Raw genomic sequence first — 25,420 nt, 5'->3', positions numbered from 1 at the left:
TAGAAATATATACATAAGCACTTGGCAAGTGTACGTGGCAGCTGTATTGTATGCCGTTGGTGCTGGATTATGGACAGCAGTTTTAAGAACATGCTAGGCTGACAGATGGTTAATAATCTAGTATACATTCCTGTTCGCGGGAAAAACTGAAAAACAGTGATAAATATAGCTAATTATACAGTACATGTATGTTAAAGGTTAATTCTAAATCATGAATTTTAAAATGAAATGCTAAATACTAAGTATTATTTTGGTAATTACAGCATCACAGTTTAAGCAATCGCAATTTCCTGAAAATCACAATCCCGGTTAATTACAGAAGCAAATTTGATTATGAGTGCAATGAAGTTTCGGTAATTGGTGGGAATAAGACCTAAGATGCAGGATGGAACGTAGTTGTGATACATTTCACAACATTTCTGACAACAGTGTATTCAAATCATCCTCAAGTGTTCCAACAGATACAAACAATGCATATACAAATACAGTACAGAATACAGGCTATATGACATCTGTTGTGGTCGTTTGGTTTCATATTCTTTATGAGCAAAGTTTAAACATATTCTTTTATTGGTACGACATCAACAGCAGACCTATTGTGATCAGCAGGTGACTTGTGTTAATATGACATCATTAACTGACTGAGATCAGCATCATGTAGGGATAGAGACCCTGATTCCAACAATGTGTCACCTACTAGGCTGCTTGATGTAGATTCGATAAAATCACTGTCTTCTCTGCTGCAGTTCTCTGAATGCTGAGCCCTCTATACCCCATCCACGCCACTGATTGGCAGCTTTCTGTGTACACTGTGTATTGCCAGCAAGCTGCCAATCAGTGGTGGGGCAGGGTTATACAGAGGAGGAGGACTACATGGCAAGAGACAACTTGTTATCTAATGATAATCTCCTGCTGATAAAACACTGATTTTGTTTAAACTACAACAAGTAGCCTAGTGAGTGACACATAGCTGGAGTCAGGGTCTCCATCCACAAATCATGCTGCTCTCAGATGTGGTAGAGAAAAACCTGGTGACAAATTCCCTTTACATGCTACTGTATTATTAGAAAACATTTTTTGAAATGTTTAATGAGTTGCTATTTGGTTAATGGCTATTGCAATAAAATTTTGACTTCTTGAGTGAAGTTTAGCTTTTATTGATTCTATATTGAGATTCACATTACCTTTTCATATTTTCGTGAGTTGAGATGACTAAAAAATAGCATTTCTGGCATTAAATATATTATAACATTCATCATGGGAAATAAATAACTAGATCTTTTAATAGCTCATTATAGTAGATCATTATGGGAGCTACAATAAGAAATATATTTTTTATAATTCTCAAAAAATAAAAGGGAGAGTCTTTCTTTTTTCTTTAAATATTTTTGAACATTTTTTTTACATTTTTTTGCAGCCAACTTGCTTTACTGCTTTTAAGTATGCAATACAATTTAGTATTGCGATGTTTTATCCTGTCAGCATTCACTTATTAATCCCTACCAGTAGCAGGGCTGAAGAGAACCTCCATGACAAGGTAACCTCCATTTAGTGTGTTTACAGCAAAGCTTATTGCAGTTGATCAGTGGGAGCGTTGAGTGTCCAACCCTCACGGATCTAATATTGATCATTTATTCAGAATATTGGTCATTGATATATTGTGACTGAATGACTCCTTTAATAAAAGTGCTTAGATGGCAGGTCTGGTGGTCTTCATAAGGCCCCCAATGACAATCTATTGGCTCCACACACTCGTACTGAGGTGATAGGGTAAGTGGCAGTTGTAGTTCCTGAACAAAAGTGACAAATATGTGAAATGCATGTACATAACATACATAGATCCATGAGAATACATGAAAAATATCAAGTGTACGTTCCAAATATTATTGTAATATAGGATACCCATGTTCCCAAATAGACCCCACTTCAATCTCCATTTTAAACTCATGTTGTCAACCAGTGTACCTCAACCCGAGTCCTCAGGAGCCCCCAACAGATCATGTTTTCAGATTTCCTTAGTATTGCCCAAGTGATAATTCCTTCATCTGGGCAATACTAAGAAAATCCTTAAAACATGATCTGTTGGGGGTTACTGAGGACTGGAGTTTGGGAACACTGTTGTAAACAATGACTGTCGGGGCCACTGGAACATCAGAGCTGGATTTCTGGAGAAAGGAAGAGTTGCTTAGTCTCTTTCTTTTCTTTCCACAAGTTTGATAAACCCTTTTAACATAATGACATTAGAAGAAAGATTTTTTCCATATTTTGTGGTGTTATTTTTTTTGCAGTGGAAGAGATAAGTAAAATGGTGGGATAAACCGAGGACAGTAAAGTTAGCCAGAATTAGAATCCTGATATGGATACATAAAAATAAATTCTGGATAACAGTCAATTGAAGAGACTTTTTAAAAAAAAAAAAAAAAACTACTAACGTAACATGTTCTGCATACGGGCAGCATGACAGCTCAGTAGTTAGCACTGTAGCCTTGGAGGTCCTGGGTTCAAATCCCACCAAGGACAACATTTGAAAGGAGTTCATATGTTCTCCCCGTGTTTACATGGGTGTCCTCCCACATTCCTAAGGCTGGTTTCACATTTGCGCTTCAGGGCGCAGCGACGGCCTGCGCACGGCCGCCGCTAAGCCCCGCCCCTGCCACGCCTCCGCCAGTAGTTCCGCCTCCGGGCGCATGACGCTGCATGCGTCATGCGTCCCCTATCTTCATCACTGAGGACGCAGGCCGTGCATAGTATGCGTTTGGTGGCGCCTGCGTCCTTTAGATGGTGCGCTGAGCGCAACCAAATTGCAACAGGTTGCGTTTGGCGCTAGTCGGCGCACCGTCAAAAGGACACAGGCGCCGCAAAAACGCATACTGCGCACGGCCTGCGTCCTCAGTGATAAAGATAGGGGACGCATGATGCATGTAGCATCATGCGCCTGGAGGCGGAGCTACCAGCGGAGGCACGGTAGGGGGCGGGGCTTAGCAGCGGCCGTGCGCAGGCCGTCGCTGCACCCTGAAGCGCAAATGTGAAACCGGCCTAAGACATACTGATAAAGAATTTGGATTGTGAGCCTTAATGTGGACAATAATGACAATGTATGTAAAGTGCGGTGGAATATGATGGCGCTATATAAGAAAAGCATAGTAAAATAATAAACTCATGGTCGAAATATGGATATGGTAAATATTTGCCTTTGACCATATCACTCATTCTTATGATGTCTCTGTTCTACCACTATTCAAAGACTAGGTGGTGACTTATAACTCTGGCTACAAAAAGCACCAAAGTGCACACTTTAAGAAAAAAAATAATACAGAACATAAAGGACTTGTTTTTGAAAAATGGAAGTTCCAAGCTGGAGTTGTGAAGGAGAGAGCGAATTGAGTAGAATTATGTTAACGATAATGCGTCAGCCAATGTAGAAATGCTTTTTATCAGGTCAACTGCTATTTAATATGAGTAAAATATGAGTAATTTTTTTATTGCGACGTCCAATGAATTGACAAAGACAAAGTGGCCTACAAAGTTTGTGTTAGGTCCGTGGTGGTTTGTGATTGCTTCAATTAGATCAATGATATCTCTCAAATATGCTGGACTTAAAAACTACAGTTAGATTTTGGACTTTGCATACGTAGACAAATTAAAGATATTTGCTTTGTCCAACATTTTTATAACATACTTAAAAGATTGTTCTATTTGGCAAGAGTTTTCCCAAAATTGAACAAAGATAGAAAATGCGTTCCTCTCTAGAGATGAGCGAATACATTTGAGTGGTATTGAACTGTGCTCAAATTTGTCAAAATCTTCATTCACCAAAATATGAATTGTCAGATGAAACGAAATAGAGACACAATTAAACTGGACGTTTTGACCTCTCCCGGGTCTTTATCAGGGTTCGCTGAAAATTATTTGCAACTTATCTTCCTGAGATTGCAGTGGATATTTCTTCATAGGATAAAAAAAATGGAAAAACCCTTTGTATGACCTACAAATCTATCTCTTGAACTTTGAGTCTAGCACTTTAGTGGTCTTTGAGCTCTGAACTTTAAGCGCTCTTTCAGATGTCTGTGATATTGGTCCGATGTTGGATAAGAATGCAAGTACTGGCCACTAGTGATGAGCGAGTATACTCGTTGCTCGGGTTTTCCCGAGCATGCTGGGATGGCCTCCGAGTATTTTGGCGTGCTTGGAGATTTCGTTTCTGTTGATGCAGCTGCATGATTTGTGGCTGCTAGGCAGGCTGAATACATGCGAGGAATGCCATCCTGCTAGGGAATTCCCACGTATATTCAGGCTGTCTAGCAGCCGTAAATCATGCAGCTGAGGCGACTAAAACTAAATCTCTGAGCACGCCAAAATACTCGGAGGACAAAGAAATACATGAAGCTGTTATGCTCGGGTCGTGTTCTGCAGCCGGTCCTTGCAGTGCGATCCGACATTGTAGCGATTATCTTGAACATCTGAACGAGCATTTGGCGCCACAAGCAGCTTTATCAGCGGCAGAGACGGGTTTTCGAGTAAAACAAGCAATGCACAATTCAACTAACAGCACAGTGCACCTAAAACTCTTCAGGTACAAACCTTAAAACATTTTTTTTTTCATGATAAATGTGCATACAAGCTGTCAAGAAAATTGGTCACCTTTTTATAAAATGTATTTATTGAATGCTCTCTTAAATTCAATGTTTTCACTTGAATCTGATTTAAAAAAGTGTGGATTCTGCACCTATGATCCACAGCAAACTAAAGTGACATGGCATGCATTTTGATAGCACTGGGCAGCCCGCCTGAGCTAATAGAAGGGTGTCACTACTAGGCTGGCCTGGATGCTGTGTGGGCCATAGTGTGAACAGCGCCGCATACAAGTTTTCTATTGTGCATTAACATACCAGGCATCCGCCCCCTCCATGTATTGGTAGGCTGTGAGCGGTTGTTTCATCGGTATTCTTGCACCTGAGTTGCCATCTTAATTATATGGGTCCACTGCATCCTGATTGCATTTGTCTGGAGGCCTGGACGGGTAAACCTTTCTGCTTTTTTGCTGTTTTCTAAAACAAATCAGTGCAAATTTCAAGGCATGCTGTATCTTGCTGTGACTGAGGTGGTTGACTTTTTGGTGTGGATTTTCAAAGTGGATTTAATTTCAGATTTGCTCCAGATTGTTTCCTGGTTATTCCTCTATGTGAGGACATAGTAACACACATTGTTGCACATTGTGGATTACCTATTCACCTATTTCATTATACTGTATGAACTTAAAGGTGATATGTCAGCTGCAGGAAACAGGGGCTGAAACACTGAATTCAACAATGTGTCTCTCATCAAGCTGTGTGCTGTTATTTACTTATGATAAAGGTTTTATTGCTAGGAGATTATCATTGCCAGCTCTGCTATACACGGGCTGCTAGTCAGTGATGAGCAGCTGACTGTCAATAGACTATGTGCATACAGAGCAAGAGCATGGTGTGGGTTTGGGCAGCTTTCTGAGCTCTGCTGCATTTTACAACTAAAAACTCTGATTGTATCACAAATGCTGCATCCAGTAAAGTGACACATCACTGGATTCAGGGTCTCTTTCTACATTATGCTGCTTTCTTAAGACATAGCAAAGACCTGGTGACAGATTCCCTTTAAAAAAGTTGGAGCAAGCATTACTGTGTATGACACCAACCGTAATTGACTCCAGTGGATATTATACAATGCTGTATGAACCATTTAGGATAAGTGCCACGTTGCAGAAATGCTGCGGAAATGTCCGCAGCATTTCCGCAACTCCCTGCCGCGGGTAAAATGCATGCGAAATTCGCATTCGTTTTCCCACAAAACACAAGCCTTTTGCAAGCATTTTTAGCTTGCAGAATTCTTGCGCTTTCCAAGTGATTTGAAGCATTGCTTGGAAAAGTGATTGACAAGTGTGACCAACTTTTTACTATTAATGCTGCCTATGCGGCATCAATAGTAAAAGATAGATTGTTAAAAATAATAAGAAAAATATGGTACTCTCACCTTCTTGACGGCCCCTGATCTCATCAGCAGCGCTCCCGGTACGTTCCGCTCCCAGTGATGCTTTGCGAAGGACCTTTGTGATGTCACGCTCGCGAGACCATGACATCATCTCCGGTGATTCGCGCAATGCATCCCTGGGAACGGAAGATGCCGGCAGCGTGGCTGAGAGGCGGGAGGACTCCGGGGGCCATCAGAGGGTGAGTATATCACTATTTTTTATTTTAATTCTATTTTTAACAGGATTATGGTACCCATGGCATGGAGGAGAGTCTCCTCTCCTCCAGACCGTGGGTACCATCCGCACATGAAGCGCTCACTTTACGCATGGTGAGCATAGCCACATTCATAAAGTGAGCATTTCAATGCAATCCTATGGTGGCGGAATCGCCATGATTCTGCAAAATTAATGGACATGCTGCATATTTTTCCGCTATGCGATTCCGCAGCAGAAAAATCTGCAGCATTGGCACAGCAACTACGGAATCCCATAGGATAGCGTTTTTTAAGTGTTTCCGCTGCAGCAAGAAAGCACAGCCTTAATGTTACTCATCCACTTTCCTTGGCAATACCAGCTGACCTATTACACTGTAAAGTAAGTGTTACATTGATTCTATTCTTCAGCTAACTTTTGCAATTAGCAAAAAAGACATTCCTATTCCTCATTCTGTATGTTTTTCTCATTTCTATGTACATTTATTCCTTTTAGTGAAATAGCTGATCAATTAATGGTCAGTTCAGACTTGCACTCCGCATCTTGATACCATCAGCTGTCAGTACATAACTTGCCAATTTCATTATTGTTTCATAGACAAGAGCTCAAGTAAAGATGATAGCAGATGGTTATGTAATCTGCCTATTACAGATTGATAAAACATCTCTGAATCAAACCCCTTTTTATATTACAATTTAGGAGTTAATACTCCCATTATGATTATACAGAACAATGGGAATTTTATATCAGGGGTCTTATTATCTCATATATTTTGTTCATTTAATTATGATAAATGTAAAAACTTGTGGTGAACACTAAGAAGTGTCTGTCCTATGCTACAGTTTAGTAGCAGCGACAGATGTATGAATCTTTATAAGCTTCTTTCTTATATTCAGTACAGATTTTATTAAAGCAGAGGTTTAATTTTTAATTTTCTCTGCCTTAAAACCTAAACGGTATTCTTCTTCTTTATATTGTATTTGCGCATTAAAGATACATTTTTATACACCAGGACATTATAGAGATAGGGAGTTAGGGATTTATTTATTCAAGAAAGTTACAAAAAAAATTACAAGTCTATAATAATACAAGTCTATGGGTGAGTGTGAAACATCACACTGCATTCAGATATCACCCGAGTGCACTCCAATTCCCGCGGACGCCGGCAATGGAGGAGATAGAGAAATTAATTTCTCCATTTCCTCCGAACCTTGCAGCAGATGGTATCTGAGTGTCATTAGTAGTGTTGAGCGATACCGTCCGATACTTAAAAGTATCGTATCGGATGGTATCGGCCGATCTAAAAAAAATATCGGGTATCGCCAATTCCGATACCGGAAGTCCCATTCAAGTCTATGGGACTTCCGGTATCGGAATAAGAAAAACCCTATTTTTGCCTTGTACAGCCTCTCTGGGGTCTGTACGGGCCTTTCGGGGGGCTGTGCCGGCCTGCCGGGGGGTCTGTGCAGGCTCCGGTGGTCTGTGCAGGCCTGCCGGTGGTCTGTGCAGGCTCCGGGGGTCTGTGCCGGCCTGCCGGGGGGGCTGTGCCGGCCTGCCGGTGGTCTGTGCAGGCTCCGGTGGTCTGTGCCGGCCTGCCGGGGGGCTGTGCCGGCCTGCCGGTGGGCTGTGCAGGCTCCGGGGGTCTGTGCAGGCATCGTCCGATGGGACTACAAGTCCCATCGGGCGATGCCTGCTACCATGACAGTGATTGACACATTAGCCAATGATGGGACAGTAGTAGTCCCATCATCCGGCTAATGTGTTGAATGTAAAAAAAAAAAAAAAAAAATTTACATGCTACATACATGCTACATACATACTACATACATAAATACAACGTACATGTAACATACATACTACATGCAACATGCATACTACATACATGCTACATACATAATACATATATACTACATGCATGCAACATACATACAACATATATACTACATGCATGCAACATGCAAAACTACATATATACTACATGCATGCAACATGCATACTACATATATACTATATATACTACATGTAACATACATACTACATATATACTACATGCTACATACATGCTACATACATACTACATACATGCTACATATTACATACATAATACATATATACTACATGCATGCAACATACATACAACATATATACTACATGCATACTACATATATACTATATATACTACATGTAACATACATACTACATATATACTACATGCTACATACATAATACATATATACTACATGCATGCAACATACATACTACATATATACTACATGCATGCTACATACATACTACATACATACTACATATATACTACATGCATGCAACATACATACAACATATATACTACATGCATGCAACATGCATACTACATATATACTATATATACTACATGTAACATACATACTACATGCTACATACATGCTACATACATACTACATACATATATACTACATGCATGCAACATACATACAACATATATACTACATGCATACTACATGTAACATACATACTACATATATACTACATGCTACATACCACATGCATGCAACATGCATACTACATATATACTGCATATATACTACATGCATGCAACATACATATATATACTACATACAATACATACATATAGACATACAGTACATATAACAGAGTACATACTCACGGTCACTTGTCACTTTGATCCCCGAAGCCATTGTCCCCTTGAGGAATAAATATCAAAATAAAAAAACACCAATATACTTACCCCGATCCGCAGAAGTCCACGAGGGTCCCACGTCGATCTTGCGTGGAGAACAGCAGCATCAGCTGATGCTACCGTTCTCTACCAGCTCCAGGAATACAATGACGGAAGGTAGGTATCCTTCCGCATTGTATTCCTCCACCACTGTAAAAAAAAAGTCCCTAGTCTCACTTTATGCCATTGCTGCGTGGGAATTTCCCACGCAGTAATGGCATAAAGTGAGACTAGGGACTTTTTTTTTTTTTTTTTTAAAGTGGTGGAGGAATACAGTGCGGAAGGATACCTACCTTCCGTCATTGTATTCCTGGAGCTGGTAGAGAACGGTAGCATCAGCTGATGCTGCTGTTCTCCACGCAAGATCGACGTGGGACCCTCGTGGACTTCTGCGGATCGGGGTAAGTATATTGTTTTTTTTTTATTTTGATATTTATTCCTCAAGGGGACAATGGCTTCGGGGATCAAAGTGACAAGTGACGGTGAGTATGTACTCTATGTTATATGTACTGTATGTCTATATGTATGTATTGTATGTAGTATATATGTATGTTGCATGCATGTAGTATATATGCAGTATATATGTAGTATGCATGTGTGTAGTATGTAGCATGTATGTTGCATGTATGTAGCATGTAGTGTGTATGTATGTAGCATGAAGTATGTATGTTACATGTAGTATATATAGTATATATGTAGTATGCATGTTGCATGCATGTAGTATATATGTTGTATGCAGGTTGCATGCATGTAGTATATATGTATTATGTATGTAGTATGTATGTAGCATGTATGTAGTATGTATGTAGTATGTATGTTGCATGTATGTAGCATGTAGTATATATGTAGTATGTATGTTACATGTAGTATATATAGTATATATGTAGTATGCATGTAGTATATACAGTATATGTAGTATGCATGTAGTATATATGTTGTATGTATGTTGCATGCATGTAGTATATATGTATTATGTATGTAGTATGTAGCATGTATGTAGCATGTAGTATATATGTAGTATGCATGTTGCATGCATGTAGTATATATGTTGTATGCATGTAGTATATATGTTGTATGTATGTTGCATGCATGTAGTATATATGTAGTATGTATGTAGCATGTATGTAGTATGTAGCATGTATGTAGAATGCATGTAGTATGTAGCATGTATGTAGTATGCATGTTGCATGTAGTATGTATGTTACATGTAGTATATATGTAGCATGTATGTAGCATGTATGTAGTATGTAGCATGTATGTAGTATGCATGTTGCATGTAGTATGTATGTTACATGTAGTATATATGTAGTATGTATGTAGCATGTATGTAGCATGTATGTAGCATGTATGTAGCATGTAGCGTGTATGTAGTATGTAGCATGTATGTAGTATGCATGTTGCATGTAGTATGTATGTTACATGTAGCATGTATGTAGTATGCATGTTGCATGTAGTATGTATGTTACATGTAGTATGTATGTAGTATGTATGTAGCATGTATGTAGCATGTAAATTTTTTTTTTTTTTTTTACATTCAACACATTAGCCGGATGATGGGACTACTACTGTCCCATCATTGGCTAATGTGTCAATCACTGTCATGGTAGCAGGCATCGCCCGATGGGACTTGTAGTCCCATCGGACGATGACTGCACAGACCCCCGGAGCCTGCACAGCCCACCGGCAGGCCGGCACAGCCCCCCGGCAGGCCGGCACAGACCACCGGAGCCTGCACAGACCACCGGAGCCTGCACAGACCACCGGCAGGCCGGCACAGCTCCCCCGGCAGGCCGGCACAGACCCCCGGAGCCTGAACAGACCACCGGCAGGCCGGCACAGCTCCCCCGGCAGGCCGGCACAGACCCCCGGAGCCTGCACAGACCCCCGGCAGGCCTGCACAGACCACCGGCAGGCCGGCACAGACCCCTGGACAGTCGGCACAGCCCCCCCGAAGGCCCGAACTGACGGCGCATCATGATGCGCACAGACAGCGCATCATGATGACGTCATTTCGGCAGCCAATCAGAGCCACAAAAGTGGCTCATTGCATTTTGGACTTCCGATTCCGGTATCCGATACAAAAAAAGTATCGGTACTCGGTATCGGAATTCCGATACGGCAAATATCGGCCGATACCCGATACTTGAGGTATCGGAAAGCTCAACACTAGTCATTAGCATATCACGTCCGATGCTCCCGCACTGGATGCCGTACACTTGTGTGTCTCCGGCCTAAGACATTTGTTCATTTCATTTGAAAGCATTAGCTAATTTAGAAATTGATGGCAGCAACATATCTCAAAAAAGTAGGACGGGGTCATGTCTACCTTTGTGTACCATATGCTCTTTACAACAGTCTGTAAACATCTGGAAAGTGAGAAGACCAATTGCTAGAGCTTTGGGAGAGGAATGTTGTCCCATTCTGGTCAGATGTAGGATTCTCACTGCTCGACTGTCTTGGGTCTTTGCTGGATTATTAGTTTCAAAATTCACCAAATGTTTTATTTTGGTGAAAGTTCTGGACTACGGGCAACTGGCCCATCACCCAAATTCTTCTTCTGTAAAGCCATTCTCTTGTGATGGATGCAGAATGTGATTTACCATTGTCTTGCTGAAATATGTAAGGCTGACCTTGAGATAGATGTTGTTTTGATGGAAGCTTATGTTGTTCTAAAACCCAACATTTTTTTGGGAAGTTTTCTGGCATAAACCCAAAGTGCTCGTGCATGCCAGTGATCTATTAAAAAAATTGGTTTGATCTCACCAATGTAAACAGACGATTCTCCACAGCAGGTTCCACTTTAAACTTCATCAGGATCAATTATCCAAGGGGGGTAGGTGGTATAGAAATATTTTCTCCCTAATTCCCTGTCGTTCCCCTGCATTGCTCCTACCCTTACAAGGACAGGTCCCAAGTATACCCTGCTATGGGCAATCCACCATCCACAAAAAAATCGAGGGTAAAGCTCTCCCTACGCGTTTCCTCCCCAGTCTTGGGGATTCATCAGGGGAGTTTGACTTAATTTAACTCCCCTGATCAATCCCCAAGACTGGGGGGGAAATGTGTAGGGAGATTTTTACCCCCTTTTTTGTGGATTATGGATTGCCCATAGCAGGGTATACTTGGGGCCTGTCCTTGTAAGGACAGGAGCATTGCAGGGGCACGACAGGGAGTTAGGGAGAAAATAACTTTATACCACCTACACCTCCCCTTGGATAATTGATCGTGATGAAGTTTAAAGAGGAACCTTATGTGGAGAAACGTCTGTTTACATTGGTGAGATCAAACCAATTTTTTTAATAGAGCACTGGCATGCACGAGCACTTTGTTCATGTGGTTTTTCTGTGTCTTGCTTTTTGTCCATTTTATATGTATTGATTAAAAGTTATGTTCTAATTATTAAGGAGACTCTCCAAGCTATACTCTACTGATAAATAGTTTTCAACCTGGACGGTGCCAAAATGCGACCATCCAGGCTTAGAATCATTGATGAATGAGCTGCTGCTGACAGAGCATCAGTGAGCAGTGGTGGCCTCATCGAGGTTACCGCAGGTCACTGAGGCTGCATTCCCAGCCGTGCCAATGAACTGCGGTGATCACCCTCCTGTGAGATCACAGCTAGCACAGTGAGAAAAAGTCTCATGGTGCAAAGGTGAATTCACTGCAGTTCACAGGTAGAATTTCACTGTGGTGAATTTGAACTGCGGTGAACTTGCTTTTGCACTGTGAGACTTTTTCTCACTGTGCAAGCGGTGATCTCACCGGAGGAGGTGAACGTTATACCTCTGATCACAGCTGTGGCTCATGCTGTCATTTGACAGGATGGGAACCACTGCTGTCTGACCGGCGGTAATGATTTTACCGCCGTTCAGAAGCAGTGTTTGCCGCACTATCATGCACATGACAACATGGCAAACACTTGATGTTTGATCTCCCCATTCAAGTGAATGGGATCTGGGTTTGAGTTTGGGACTGGGTACTATTCTGGTACCCAAACATCCATACAGTTGTGCTCAAAAGTTTACATACTCCAGCAGAACTTTTGCTTTCTTGGCCTTTTTTCTGAGAATATGAATAACACCCAAACTTTTTCTCCACTCATGGTTAGTGGTTGGGTGAAGCCATTTATTGTCAAACTACTGTGTTTTCTCTTTTTATTTAATAATGACAATCCAAAACATCCAAATGACCCTGATGAAAAGTTTACATACCCTGGTGATTGGAGATTCTGGCCTGATAACATGCACAGATGTTGACACAAATGGGTTTGAATGGCTACTAAAGGTAACATCCTCACCGGTGACACTGAAATCAGTGTGTGCATAAAAGCTGAGTGAGTTTCTGGGATCCAGACAGACTCTTACATCTTTCATCCAGCCACTGATGTTTCTGGATTGTGAGTCATGGGGAAAGAAAAAGAATTTTCAACAGATCTACGGGAAAAGGTAGTTGAACTGTGTTAACCAGGAAAGGGATGCAAAAAAGATGCAAAAAGATATCCAAGGAATTGATAATGCCAGTCAGCAGCATTCAATAGTCAGTAGATAAACAGTCGCACTCAAGTGTGGATTAATCTTACCAAAAAATCTTGAAGATTTTGTGAAATTTTTGGATTTTTATTTTATTTCAAATACATCAAATAGTGTAACAACGCAGACAAAAGAAGTATCCAAAATGTGGGTATAATATCGTAATCCAGGATATGAGTATACTATGGTTACGTTTCGACCTACTAAGAGGCCTTTCTCAAACCATACTCAAGTAGTGTCAAGGAAAAGATTAATTAGAGCATTTTCAGAAGTCCCAAACAGGGGCTGATGGCAAAGGGAGCAGCCTGGACCTGCGGTGTTGCTCCCATGCCATCAGCCCCTGTTTTGGACTTCTGAAAATGCTCTAATTAATCTTTTCCTTGACACTACTTGAGTATGGTTTGAGAAAGGCCTCTTAGTAGGTCGAAACGTATCCATAGTATACTCATATCCTGGATTACGATATTATACCCACATTTTGGATACTTCTTTTGTCTGCGGTTTTACACTATTTGATGTATTTGAAATAAAATAAAAATCCAAAAATTTCACAAAATCTTCAAGATTTTTTGGCAAGATTAATCCACACTTGAGTACGACTGTTTGTCTACTGACTATTGTTTGTGGACCCTCCACGTACAGTCAGCACCTATCTCCATAGCAAGAGTGCGCGTCTTTCTTCTTCTGCTAGTCAGCAGCATTCAAACTGTGATTAGCAAATGGAAAATAAGGGGCTCTGTAAAAACAAAACCACGGTCAGGTAGACCAACAAAAATTTTGTCCACATCTGCCAAGAAAATTGTTTGGGATGCAAAGAAAAACCCACAAAAAACATCAGCTGAAATACTGGACTCTCTAAAAACTAGTGGTGTGTCTGTTTCATGATGCACAATAAGGAGGCACTTGAAGAAAAATGGGCTGCATGGTCGAGTCTCCAGAAGAAAGCCATTACTTTGCAAATGCCACAAAGTATCTCGCCTACAATATGCAAAACAGCACAGAAACAAACCTCAAAACTTCTGGAATAAGGTCATTTGGAGTGATGAGACCAAAATTGAACTTTTTGGCCACAACCATAAAAGTTACATTTGGAGAGGTCAACAAGGCCTACGTTGAAAGGAACACCATTTCTACTGTAAAGCACGGAGTTGGATCACTGATGTTTTGGGGATGTGTGAGCTACAAAGGCTCAGGAAACTTGGTCAAAGATGAAGGAAAGATGAATGCAGCACGTTATCAGCAAATACTGCTGCGCATGGGACGTACTTGGACGTTCCAACATGACAACGACCCAAAACACAAAGGCAAGTCGACCTGTCATTGGCTACAGCAGAACAAAGTGAAGGTTCTGGAGTGGTCATCTCAGTCTCCTGACCTCAATATCAATAAGCCACTCTGGGGAGATCTCAAGCACACAGTTCATGCTAGACAGCCCAGGAATTTACAGGAACTGGAGGCTTTTTGCCAAGCAGAGTAGGCAGCTTTACCATCTGAGTAAATAAAGAATCTCATCCACAACTACCACAAAAGACTTCAAACTGTCATTGATGTTAGAAGGGGCAATATATGGTATTGAGAAATGGGGTATGTAAATTTTTGATCAGGGTCATTTGGATGTTTTGGGTTGTCATTATGATTTAAAAAGAGAAAACACAGTAGTTTGACAATAAATGGCTTCACCCAACCACTAACCATGAGTGGAGAAAATGTTTTGGTGTTATCTTTCATATTCTCTAAAAAAAAAAGGCCAAAAAAGCAAAAATTCGGCAGGGGTATGTAAACTTTTGAGAATAACTGTAGAGCCGCCCATCTCTAACCAGAACCAGTTTATTTCCTGAGTTTAATTGTATTTGGGCAACTATCCAGCAGTTTTACTTCGGCAATGAATGTCTGTACAGTATAATATGAGTTACATAGTATACAATAATGGTTGTAGTACAAGTTACTACATACAGCAACTTGGACAAGCTGAATGGTCATATTAAATTAATGAAATATTTTAACAATAAAGTAAATTTTTACCATGTCCTGCTTAAGGAATACAAAGTAAATACATATCACATTTCTAATTCCCCTTAAATCTTTCTGCTAACCCTTATTTTATAGGGATATTCCAATCTTCACTTTATATTCCCTCCCTGTCTCACAACCCTAAACAACTCTTCAACACTTTCAATTCTCTGCTCCATCCCACAGCACCTCCTCCCTCTCCTATCATTTCTGCTGAAGACTTTGCCTCCTTTAAGCAGAAGATCGACAAGATCAGACAAAACTTTGGCCCGCAGCCCCCAATGCCCCTCTTAGCCGCTCAGCCCTGTTCTGCAAAAGCCAGCTTCTCCACCATGACAGAAGATCAGCTCTCCACCCTTCTGTCAAGATCACACCTCACTACTTGTGCCCTCGACCCACTCCCGTCTCACCTCATCCCTAACTTGGCCACAGTCTTCATCCCATCTCTAACACACCTCTTCAACCTTTCACTTACAAATGATGTCTTTCCTTCATCCTTCAAACATGCCTCAATCACACACATCCTCAAAAAGCCCTCCCTTGATCCATCCTCTGTGTCTAACTATTGCCTGATATCTCTTCTCCCTTATGCCTCAAAACTACTGGAACAGCATGTATATCTTGAACTGTCCTCCCACCTCTCCTCCTGTTCCCTCTTTGACCGGCTACAATCTGGCTTCCGACCACATCACTCAACTGAAACTGCCCTAACTAAAGTCACTAACGACTTACTAACCGCCAAGAGCAAGCGACACTACACTGTGATCCTTCTCCTGGACCTGTCCTCTGCCTTCGACACTGTAGACCATTCCCTCCTACTACAGACTCTCTCATCTCTAGGCATCACAGACTTGGCCCTATCCTGGATCTCATCATACCTAACAGACTGAACATTTAGTGTCTCCCTCTCACACACCACCTCCTCACCTCGCCCCCTGTCTGTTGGTGTTCCTCAAGGCTCTGTCCTAGGACCCCTACTATTCTCCATCTACACCTTTGGCTTGGGACAGCTCATAGAATCCTACGGTTTGCAGTATCACCTCTATGCCGATGACACGCAAATCTACCTATCTGGACCCAACCTCGCCTCCTTACTGACTGAAATCCCACGATGTCTGTCTGCTATCTCAGCCTTCTTCTCTGCTCGCTTTCTCAAACTGAACAAGGACAAAACAGAATTCATCAACATTCCCCCATCTCACTCTACCCCTCCACCAGACCTATCCATCAATGTCAATGGCTGCTTTCTTTCCCCAGTCCCGCACGCTCGGTGCCTTGGGGTGATCCTCGACTCTGCGCTCTCTTTCAAACCACATATACAAGCCCTCGCCTCCTCCTGCCGCCTCAAACTCAAAAATATTTCCCGGATCCGCTCATTCTTCAACCATGAAACTACAAAAACACTAATGCATGCTCTTATCTCCCGCCTCGACTACTGCAACCTCCTACTCTCTGGCCTCCCCTCTAGCACTCTGGCTCTGCTCCAGTCCATCCTACACTCTGCTGCCCAACTAATCCACCTGTCTCCCCGCTATTCCCCAGTCTCCCCCTTATGCCAGGCCCTTCACTGGCTTCCTATTGCCCAGAGGCTCCAATTCAAAACCCTAACCATTACATACAAAGCCATCCACAACTTGTCTCCTCCATACATCTGTGACATGGTCTCTAGGTACCTACCCGCACGCAACCTTCGATCATCTCAAGATCTCCTTCTCTAGTCCCCCCTTATCTCTTCTTCCCACAACCACATACAAGACTTCTCCTGTGCTTCCCCCATACTCTGGAACTCTCTGCCGCAACACATCAGATTCTCACCATCAACGGAAACCTTCAAGAGGAACCTGAAGACCCACCTGTTCTGACAAGCCTACAGCCTGCAATGATCCTCGGTCTACTGAACCACTGCACATCCTGCTCTACCATCTCCTACTGTATTCTCACCCATCCCTGTAGACTGTGAGCCCTCGCGGGCAGGGTCCCCTCTCATTATGTACTCGTGTGTCCCTTGTCTTACACATGTTTATTATACTTGTCTATATTTCCCCTTTTCACATGTAAAGCGCCATGGAATAAATGGCGAAATATATAAATGCATAATAATAATAATAATAATAATAATATTCCATTAATGTAGGGTATTTACTTGACTCACTTTTTGAAATCAAGCATCGTCTTGCACCTCTAAAAACAATCTTTCTGCACTCACTTCTACCAGAATTCCAAAAGCTGACAGAGCTCCAATAGAAGCATATCCACTGGATATGCCATAAATGCCCAAGATGGGAGTACTCCTTTTATAACATAGCATATACAAATTAGTACTTTTCAAGTATTACTGACTGAGTTCCTGCAAGTGGTTATGAAAATTATTTCACTAGAGTTATAGCCTACAAGTAGGACCAGGATGAGTGCACCTACATGTACCTATATGGACATAAAGGGGAAGGACAAGCCAAAAGAAATTTACAATCACACAGTCCATTGTTGTGAGTTCATTTTCCCCTTCACCGTCGATGTCTGATGAACTCCCTCTTCTGGTGAAGGAAGGTAGTGAGGCTGATTACCAAACACCTGGTCTGGTAGATGATGACTTGGTAACAGGAACTTCTGACTGGATATAAGGCAGCCGACGCCCTTCTGAGTCGCTGGTGATTTCTCTGCTGGATTCTTGGAGACCAGTCTGACTCCTGCTTCCGAAAGATAAGTTTTTGTTCTGCTTTTGAACTTATTAGTTTTGTTTTGTTTCCCTTGTTTTTTGGAGTTCTGCCATCCCCGGTCGGGGGTGTGCTGAGTTCCATTTTTGTCTCTGATCAGTTTGTCTTTTTGCTCTGTCTTCAGAATTTACCTGAGTGCTGATATAGTCATTTTGAAGTCCTAGCGACTTCAGGGCCTGTTTTTCCTATCAGACGGTTGGGACATTTTTTGGTAGGGTTTTTTACGGATTGCAGACAGCAGCTTTTCTATCCTGTCCTTTTTAGTTAGTTTGGGCCCCATCTTTTGCTCTACCTATCTTTCTATCTGTGTTAGTGTTTTCATCTTGCTTCACCGTCATTATATGTTGGGGGCTGCCTATTGCTTTGGGGTCTGCTCTGGGGCAGTTTAGATTTCCCCTTTCTTTCTTTAGGCCTATTTAGTTCTCCGGCTGTGATCGAGGGGTCTAGGGCATCGTAGGAACCCCCCACGGCTACTGTTAGTTGTTGTGGATAGGATCAGGGGTCTGCAATCCGATAGCTACCAACCTCTCCAGTTTTCTGGACTTAGCTTATATTTTTGTTTTTTCCTCCTTCGGTGACTCATTCATAACAGTCCATTAATGCAAAACAAATAAAACTTTACTGATCAGATTTATACAAGTACAGGTGGGAAAGATGAAAAGGTGGGCAGAAAATCACCATACAACGTGGAGGGCATGTGCAACCAGTGAAAACATCTATTTTGAGATTAAAAAAATAGTCCTCTTAACATCAGATATATTATGGAGAAATTATTCAATACTCTAACTTGCCAGACCCTAAAATTGGTAGGGTATTATGGGCCATTCCCCCTGAGGAAGGAGTGTTTTATCCGAAACGTGCGTTGGGGCGGGCGGGCCGACCAGGTGTTTTCATCTTTACTCGCTGCCAGGTAATTACTATATGTGTTTAATACAGTGACCTTTCATTGCAATATTTAAAGATACAGTGCACCATTCCTTATATAATGCCTGATAGTACTATCTCGTTTTATGGTGTGTGAAATATATACCATTCCACAATACCCTACCAATTTTAGGGTCTGGCAAGTTAGAGTATTGAATAATTTCTCTATAATATATGTGATGTTAAGAGGACTATTTTTTGTTTATCTCAAAATAGATGTTTTCAATGGTTGCACCTGCACTACACGTTGTATGGTGGTTATCTGCCCACCTTTTTATCTTGCCCACCTGTACTTGTATAAATCTGACCAATAAAGTTGTATTTGTTTTGCATTAATGGACTGTATGATTGTAATTTTCTTTTGGCTTGTCCTCCCCCCTGTATGTCTTAGTTACATTACAATCTGTTCTATTTAGCCCCACATATTAGTCCAGAATAACAAAAGATTATTGATTGATGATTTTGTAGCATCTCAATTGGTTACTGGTCTATTCTTCCTGGGCATATTCATGTGAGTCATTACTATATATTGCTACCTATATGGACACAGATGTAGACAGAAGCTGTGGGGAAAAGCGCACATGATAGTGTTATCCTATTTAAAGGGGTTTTTCCACGAACAAGTTAGTTTAATCAACATTGTAATGAACAGATCTTGGAATAACAATAATTTTCACAATTGGATGTGTTCAACCAAAATGTTCCTGTGCTGAGATAATCTTATAAATGTGCCTCTGCTGTGTACTGTGTAATGGCTGTGTCTGACCGTACAGGGACATGGTGTGATGATACCACATCTCCTGGGCAGGGGAGGAAGCGAAAGACAGGATACAGACATTACAGCAGGGATCACAAGGATTCTTTCTTTCATGTAAAACATTGCTTATATACAGGCAGTGAATTATTTTGCCTCGCAAAAATAATCTTCTCCGATCCCATGCATGGTCAGGCACAATCATTACATAGTATACAGCAGGGGCATATTTACAGTATAAGATTATCTCAGCACAGGCACATTTTTTAAATACATCAAATTGTGGAAGTTATTATTATCCCAAGATCTATTAGTTAAAATGTATTATGTTTGTGGGAAAATCCCTTTAAGGAGAAGAGAAAAAAAAGAAAAAAGGTGTTCCTCACCGAGGGGATTGTGTGGTGCCTCTTTTTGAACATCCCTGAAACTCATTGTCTGATTTTGAGAACTCTCATTGAACTACATTGCAGCAAGAGAGTCTTTTCCATCCATGCAGCTTATCTTCAAAGTGATTTTATTCCCTATACAATAGTAGAAAGGGATATTCTGATAAGTCTTCTTCACTGCACTGCACCCGTGTCAAGAAGATATCCAATGGGGATGATGGTTTTGAAGTAAGTGCAGTTTTATTAATCTAAGCGTTTAAGAGTTGAACAAACTTCTTCATCAGGATGCAATACCCACAAGGCATCATCATTTTTTTTTCGTGACAAAGGGGTTTGTTCAACTCTGAAACATGTAGAATAATAAAACTGCTCTTCGTTTAAAAGTATTGGATATCTTCTTGACCAGCAGTGCAACGGAGTTATCCATATATCTTTTTTACTATTGCATTTACTGCTGGTTTTACTCCAGCGTACAGAGCAGCAGCAGCCGGTATCTCTACCTGCCTAGGAGTTGTGTCTAATACATCCCAGCTAGGTGAGCAATACCACAAAATCTACTAAGTTTATTGCCCGGATGATGCCCTATTGTGTGCTTTTCGTCACACAACTGAATGCTGATGGATGACACACCACCTGGTCATTTATCTGATATCTCCATAGCTGCATCCACTTTTCTCCCCCAAGGCACACTATATATTGATAATTCAATATTTCCAATTGATATGACACCTGCGTTCTAAAATGCTTTACATAAATTCCCATTATAATAACATGTACTGCTCCCAGGTAAAATGGCACATGATGATATAAAACCGGCTCATATTCTGATTGTAACTTCTATGTTCTCAGGGCAATTAAATAAATGTTGGCCATTGCTAGGGAGTTTAAGCCACCACCGATTACTTCTATAGCTATAAAATAATCCACAGACATAGACAGTGCACATTTAGCCTCAAGTTTTTGATATTCAATGTGCAATTGTCATTATTTTTGAAAGGACCAGCAGTCCAAATCATCACTAGTTTTTTTTTTTACTAGCTGCAAGCCTTTCCACCTGCAGGGCCATAAATCTGTGACTGAATATGGACAGATTACTTCCAGAAGAAGGAGTAACATTAGAAAATGTATGCACTGTAAAAGATTCGGCCTGTGCATTGTGCCCGGAGACTGATGACAAGCTCAATTTGAATATTTACCTCGGGATCCTCGTAGACCTCAGGATCTTTGTGCAGCGTTGGAGGATACATGGCTACAAAATCGCCTTTCCTTAGATTCACTGACTGGTCATCCTCCAGCTCCAGAAGAAAATCCTCTTGAACCACACGAATGTTCATAGACGCGGAGCATAATCGCAGTGACTCGTTGATAGCACTACCTGGGAAAAGGAAAAAAAAATAAGGATATGACAATGATTCCGTTATGATTTGCTAAGAGAATATATCACGAGTGACTAGACGGCCCCACTGGGCTCCATAACGGGAGTATATTCTCTGCGCTGAGGTTATAGGAAAATCACATTGGAGGCAAAACACTGCTTGCAATCCACATAAAGGGTCTCAATTACAGTTTACAGGGGCTTATAAATATCCAAAAATTATAGCCACAGGAATTTTGTATGGAAACATTTCGAGCATACCTTTCTAATTTATGGGAAACCTGCACAATCTAGAAGCCTTGCCAATGAGATAATTAAGATCGCATACAAAATGCCATTCATTTACATAAAGAACGAGCAATCCTGGGACATGTAGCTCTGACCTACCTAAACTTCATCTCTCATCATGTTCCCAGCCAGACGGGTGAAATTCTAGATTTTGGTAAAATATTCATTAATGATAGATATATATTAACGCAAATGTACGATGCATCATAAGATGTTTTAGAAGTCGAATGTCCTTGCGTTCCCAGTGGCCTTCACCTTTCTGCTCCTAGCACGACAGATTTTATGGGTAATTTCCGGCAATTTATCCTGGCAGTTTGAGGAGAAGTCCCAATGGGATTAGTATGAATAATTTGCATAAATCATTGTGATCGCAGGCATATCAGCATGTAGCTGCTGTCTAAATCTGCATCTCTCCTGTAGTAATCAAACCTGACTGTTCTTCCAGCAGCTTATATTGGGGCCATAACGGGGCTTGATCTCCCCTAATAATGGGCTTTTAAAATAATATAAAGCAAATAAAGCCTTTTTTTGGCAGAAGTAGGCGCCAAATTAAAAAGGGTGATACAGGGAAATAAATCTAAGCAACGTGTTAATAATGCAAAAGGTTAGCAGATCCCCAAGAAAAAACGACGAATGCGAAAAAGATAATAACAAACGTCTTTTCAGTAAATATTACATCTGTAGCAGCGCGCATAGCAAATAAAGTGGCCTTGGATGCTTTCTCGCAGGAGGTTTTTCCTTAAGCGTGCATTTGTCTAAAGAAATGAGGCTGCGGTCAGCTCTGTGTGGCCAGCGCTGTGATTCAATGTGACGTACAGTGAGTCTGTGCATATTCTTTTGGACTGCCTTCGTTACTATAATCAGGCAGAGTCAAATCGGCTTGTTGGTGACGAAGCCAGGGAACAACTCTGGTTCCAGAATATGGCCTCTACTGCGGATAGCCACAAGGCACCTGACACGATAAATTTCAACTGGCAGCGCTCTGGCAACAAAAAACTTTACACGGTACAAAATCAATGGTCCCAGCCTCCGTTTTTTTTTGTTTTTTTTTTGTTCTTGCTGTCTGCAGACCTAAAAAATATGAAGATGATAATGCAATTGGAATATATGTTTTTAGAAATGGTGGCTGACATATGTAGCAAAATTATTTACCCCAGGAATTCAGCGAGGGTGAGAAAGAATAAAAGGATAAATATATATACTCAAACCTGCTGCTACTGCTATAAAATAGCTGGCTTCCATTTTATAGCCAGGGTAATGCGGACACATCATATCGGTTGACAGTTTTCCAGGGAGCGTGGCAGTCTGTGCCCAGTGCAGTATCACAGATGACAATTGGGTAAGCATATCTTAGGCAGAAGTTAATCACGATAATAGAGCGCACAGTGTGGCGGAGCAGTCAGATCGTAAATGACAAATCTGTTTTACCTTCCAGTACCAGTTATGTGGGGAAGACGAGCTTGGCTGTAGCTATGAGCGATCATGCCGATAATTATTAGATGACAACAGTAATGAGTCACATTATGATCACCGAAGGACGGGGGGGGACTTATTTAGGTCTGTTGACTAACGCATCCCCCCCCCCCCTTCTTCCCAAATCCGAGAGAAAATGCTCAGTATTCGGCTCAACCTGCGCAAATATCAGACGATATACAGTGAATGGAATCACAATAAACCTACAGCCGCCTCTCACACTTGTCATAGTTCAGCAGGCACCAGCGAGTGCTACTAACAGACCAGCTGGGTAGCTCGGGACGCCTTCCATTCTGCACCACGAGGTACAGTAAATTATCTTGCACAGTACAGCAACATCTGTTTCTGTGCTAGTGCCGAACAAACAAGGCAATTTAAAGAATACCTAGGGATAACCAGGCAGCAAAAGAACAGGACCCTCACCCCCCTTTCTTTCTTACACATTTTGTTCTTGTGTTTTACTGCTACAAAAATACAGTAAACACCAAACTCGTCAAAGACAATTGATTTTCTTTGTCTACAGGAATCACTTCCAGGCCGTTCCATTTTTGTTTTAAATTTTTTTTTTTTGCAGTCTTCCATCCTGACTATGATTAGACTTTTCGTTTTAACGTTCGTATAAATAGTGAGCCTTAAAACGTTATTTGCTATACTTAGTTCACGTGCCTTCAAGCATTTGTCTTCCAATTTCCACTGAATAAATGCGTACTAATGAGAAACAGAGCAAGCTGCTGAGGCAAAACTGGGTGACTTGAGTCTGGCCTGCCACCAGATTCTGATAGGCAGGCAAATTGAGTTAAAATGAAAAGTCTTGTCAGCCCAAATACAACACAGTAGCCAAACAGCGAGCTGTCAATCACCCGATCAAAAAAAGGGACTGCAGGTAATAAAAGGTCATCGGCTTCATTAGCAGATTTGGCTATTGTTAGTAAGTTAATTTTAATTAACCTGGATATAAACAAGTCAATAATGCAGATGATATGAGAGGTGCAAACAGTTGTAAAACGGATTATGTCTTCATGTTTACATAAAGTACATGAATATAATAATATGATTGATCATGCAATATCATGTAACACCATAAGCACTACAAGCACCAGATCGATGCAATTGTAGAATATTTACAATGCAGGAGTATTTTAGGATAGTCCTGCTGAACCTTTCTTATATCCATTGTAAATATGTAGCAAAAATACCATTTAGAAAAGAATCCCGCACTCGCTGGCATATGATTTTAAAGCAGAATATTTCTTTAATAAGCTGGCCCAAATTTAGTGTACAAATAAGTGACGCCATTTAGACGCTTATTAAACACACAATAAAGTGCAGGACCTTGGTGGTGATTGCAAAGAGACAGAGCTGGAGAAAGCGCAACTAATATCGTGCAGAAGAACCGCCTTCCTCTGCAGGATATCTACTGAGGTAGGTCGGCTTATTCGGTTGCACACAGAGGTAGACTAGACACAGAAACACTGTCTCTTTAAATCTCTCACTGGCATATTAAGGGTGCTGCGTAAATCAGTGCAAAGTTAGCAAAAAATAAACACGGCTTGTCTGGCCTAAGGAAAAAGAAAACATAGTATACAACACAGTCCGTGTTGCTGCGGGGATACACCCGCTCAGGAAAAAAAACATATCACAGTTCAGTCGTTAGCCCATACTATAAACAGAGCTATGGAGCTCTCATCTCCAGGCACACCGAACACCTAATGATTCAAAAGGCTTGCTATTTCATCTTCTAAATGCCACCCTGGGGGTGACGATATGGTGAACAACCACTTGCTCTTCAGTTGTTCACCGAAAAACTAGCCCTTAAAATGGCCGATTAACCCCTCTCAGCACTTAGTGTGCTTAAGCAAAACTTCTAGGTTTCATATCACTGAAGCTAAAAGCCTCTGTAAAACATATCTTCCCTCCAGTACTTTGCCAGTGATTTTGTCACACTACGAAGATGAAATCATATAGCAAGTGCTGGATTCTTTTCGATATGGTATAAAAGGATTGGGACCCTGT

At 41.2% G+C, this 25,420-nt stretch overlaps 1 protein-coding gene across 2 annotated transcripts in view; it reads right to left on the bottom strand.

Annotated features, from left to right (window-relative positions):
- The window catches only part of CYP7B1 (cytochrome P450 family 7 subfamily B member 1), a 364,976-nt gene that overhangs the window by 25,673 nt on the left and 313,883 nt on the right, over positions 1-25,420 (bottom strand). The window contains exons 5-6 of one of the 2 annotated variants that reach the window (XM_073583924.1): positions 21,468-21,646; positions 14,092-14,219 (exon numbers count right to left, since the gene is read on the bottom strand). In XM_073583924.1, coding sequence (XP_073440025.1) covers positions 14,196-14,219; positions 21,468-21,646 — 203 coding nt within the window. In that variant the 3' untranslated portion in view covers positions 14,092-14,195. Of the gene's footprint in view, positions 1-14,091; positions 14,220-21,467; positions 21,647-25,420 lie in introns of those variants that run through there. The other variant, XM_073583923.1, reaches the window with a different exon arrangement.

This window comes from Dendrobates tinctorius, unplaced genomic scaffold, assembly GCF_039654945.1.
Source record: "Dendrobates tinctorius isolate UK_male_01 unplaced genomic scaffold, ASM3965494v1 ptg000082l, whole genome shotgun sequence".
NCBI lineage: Eukaryota > Metazoa > Chordata > Amphibia > Anura > Dendrobatidae > Dendrobates > Dendrobates tinctorius.
The sequence above is the reverse complement of the archived record's forward strand: the minus strand, read 5'-3'. Positions and strand labels throughout refer to the sequence as shown.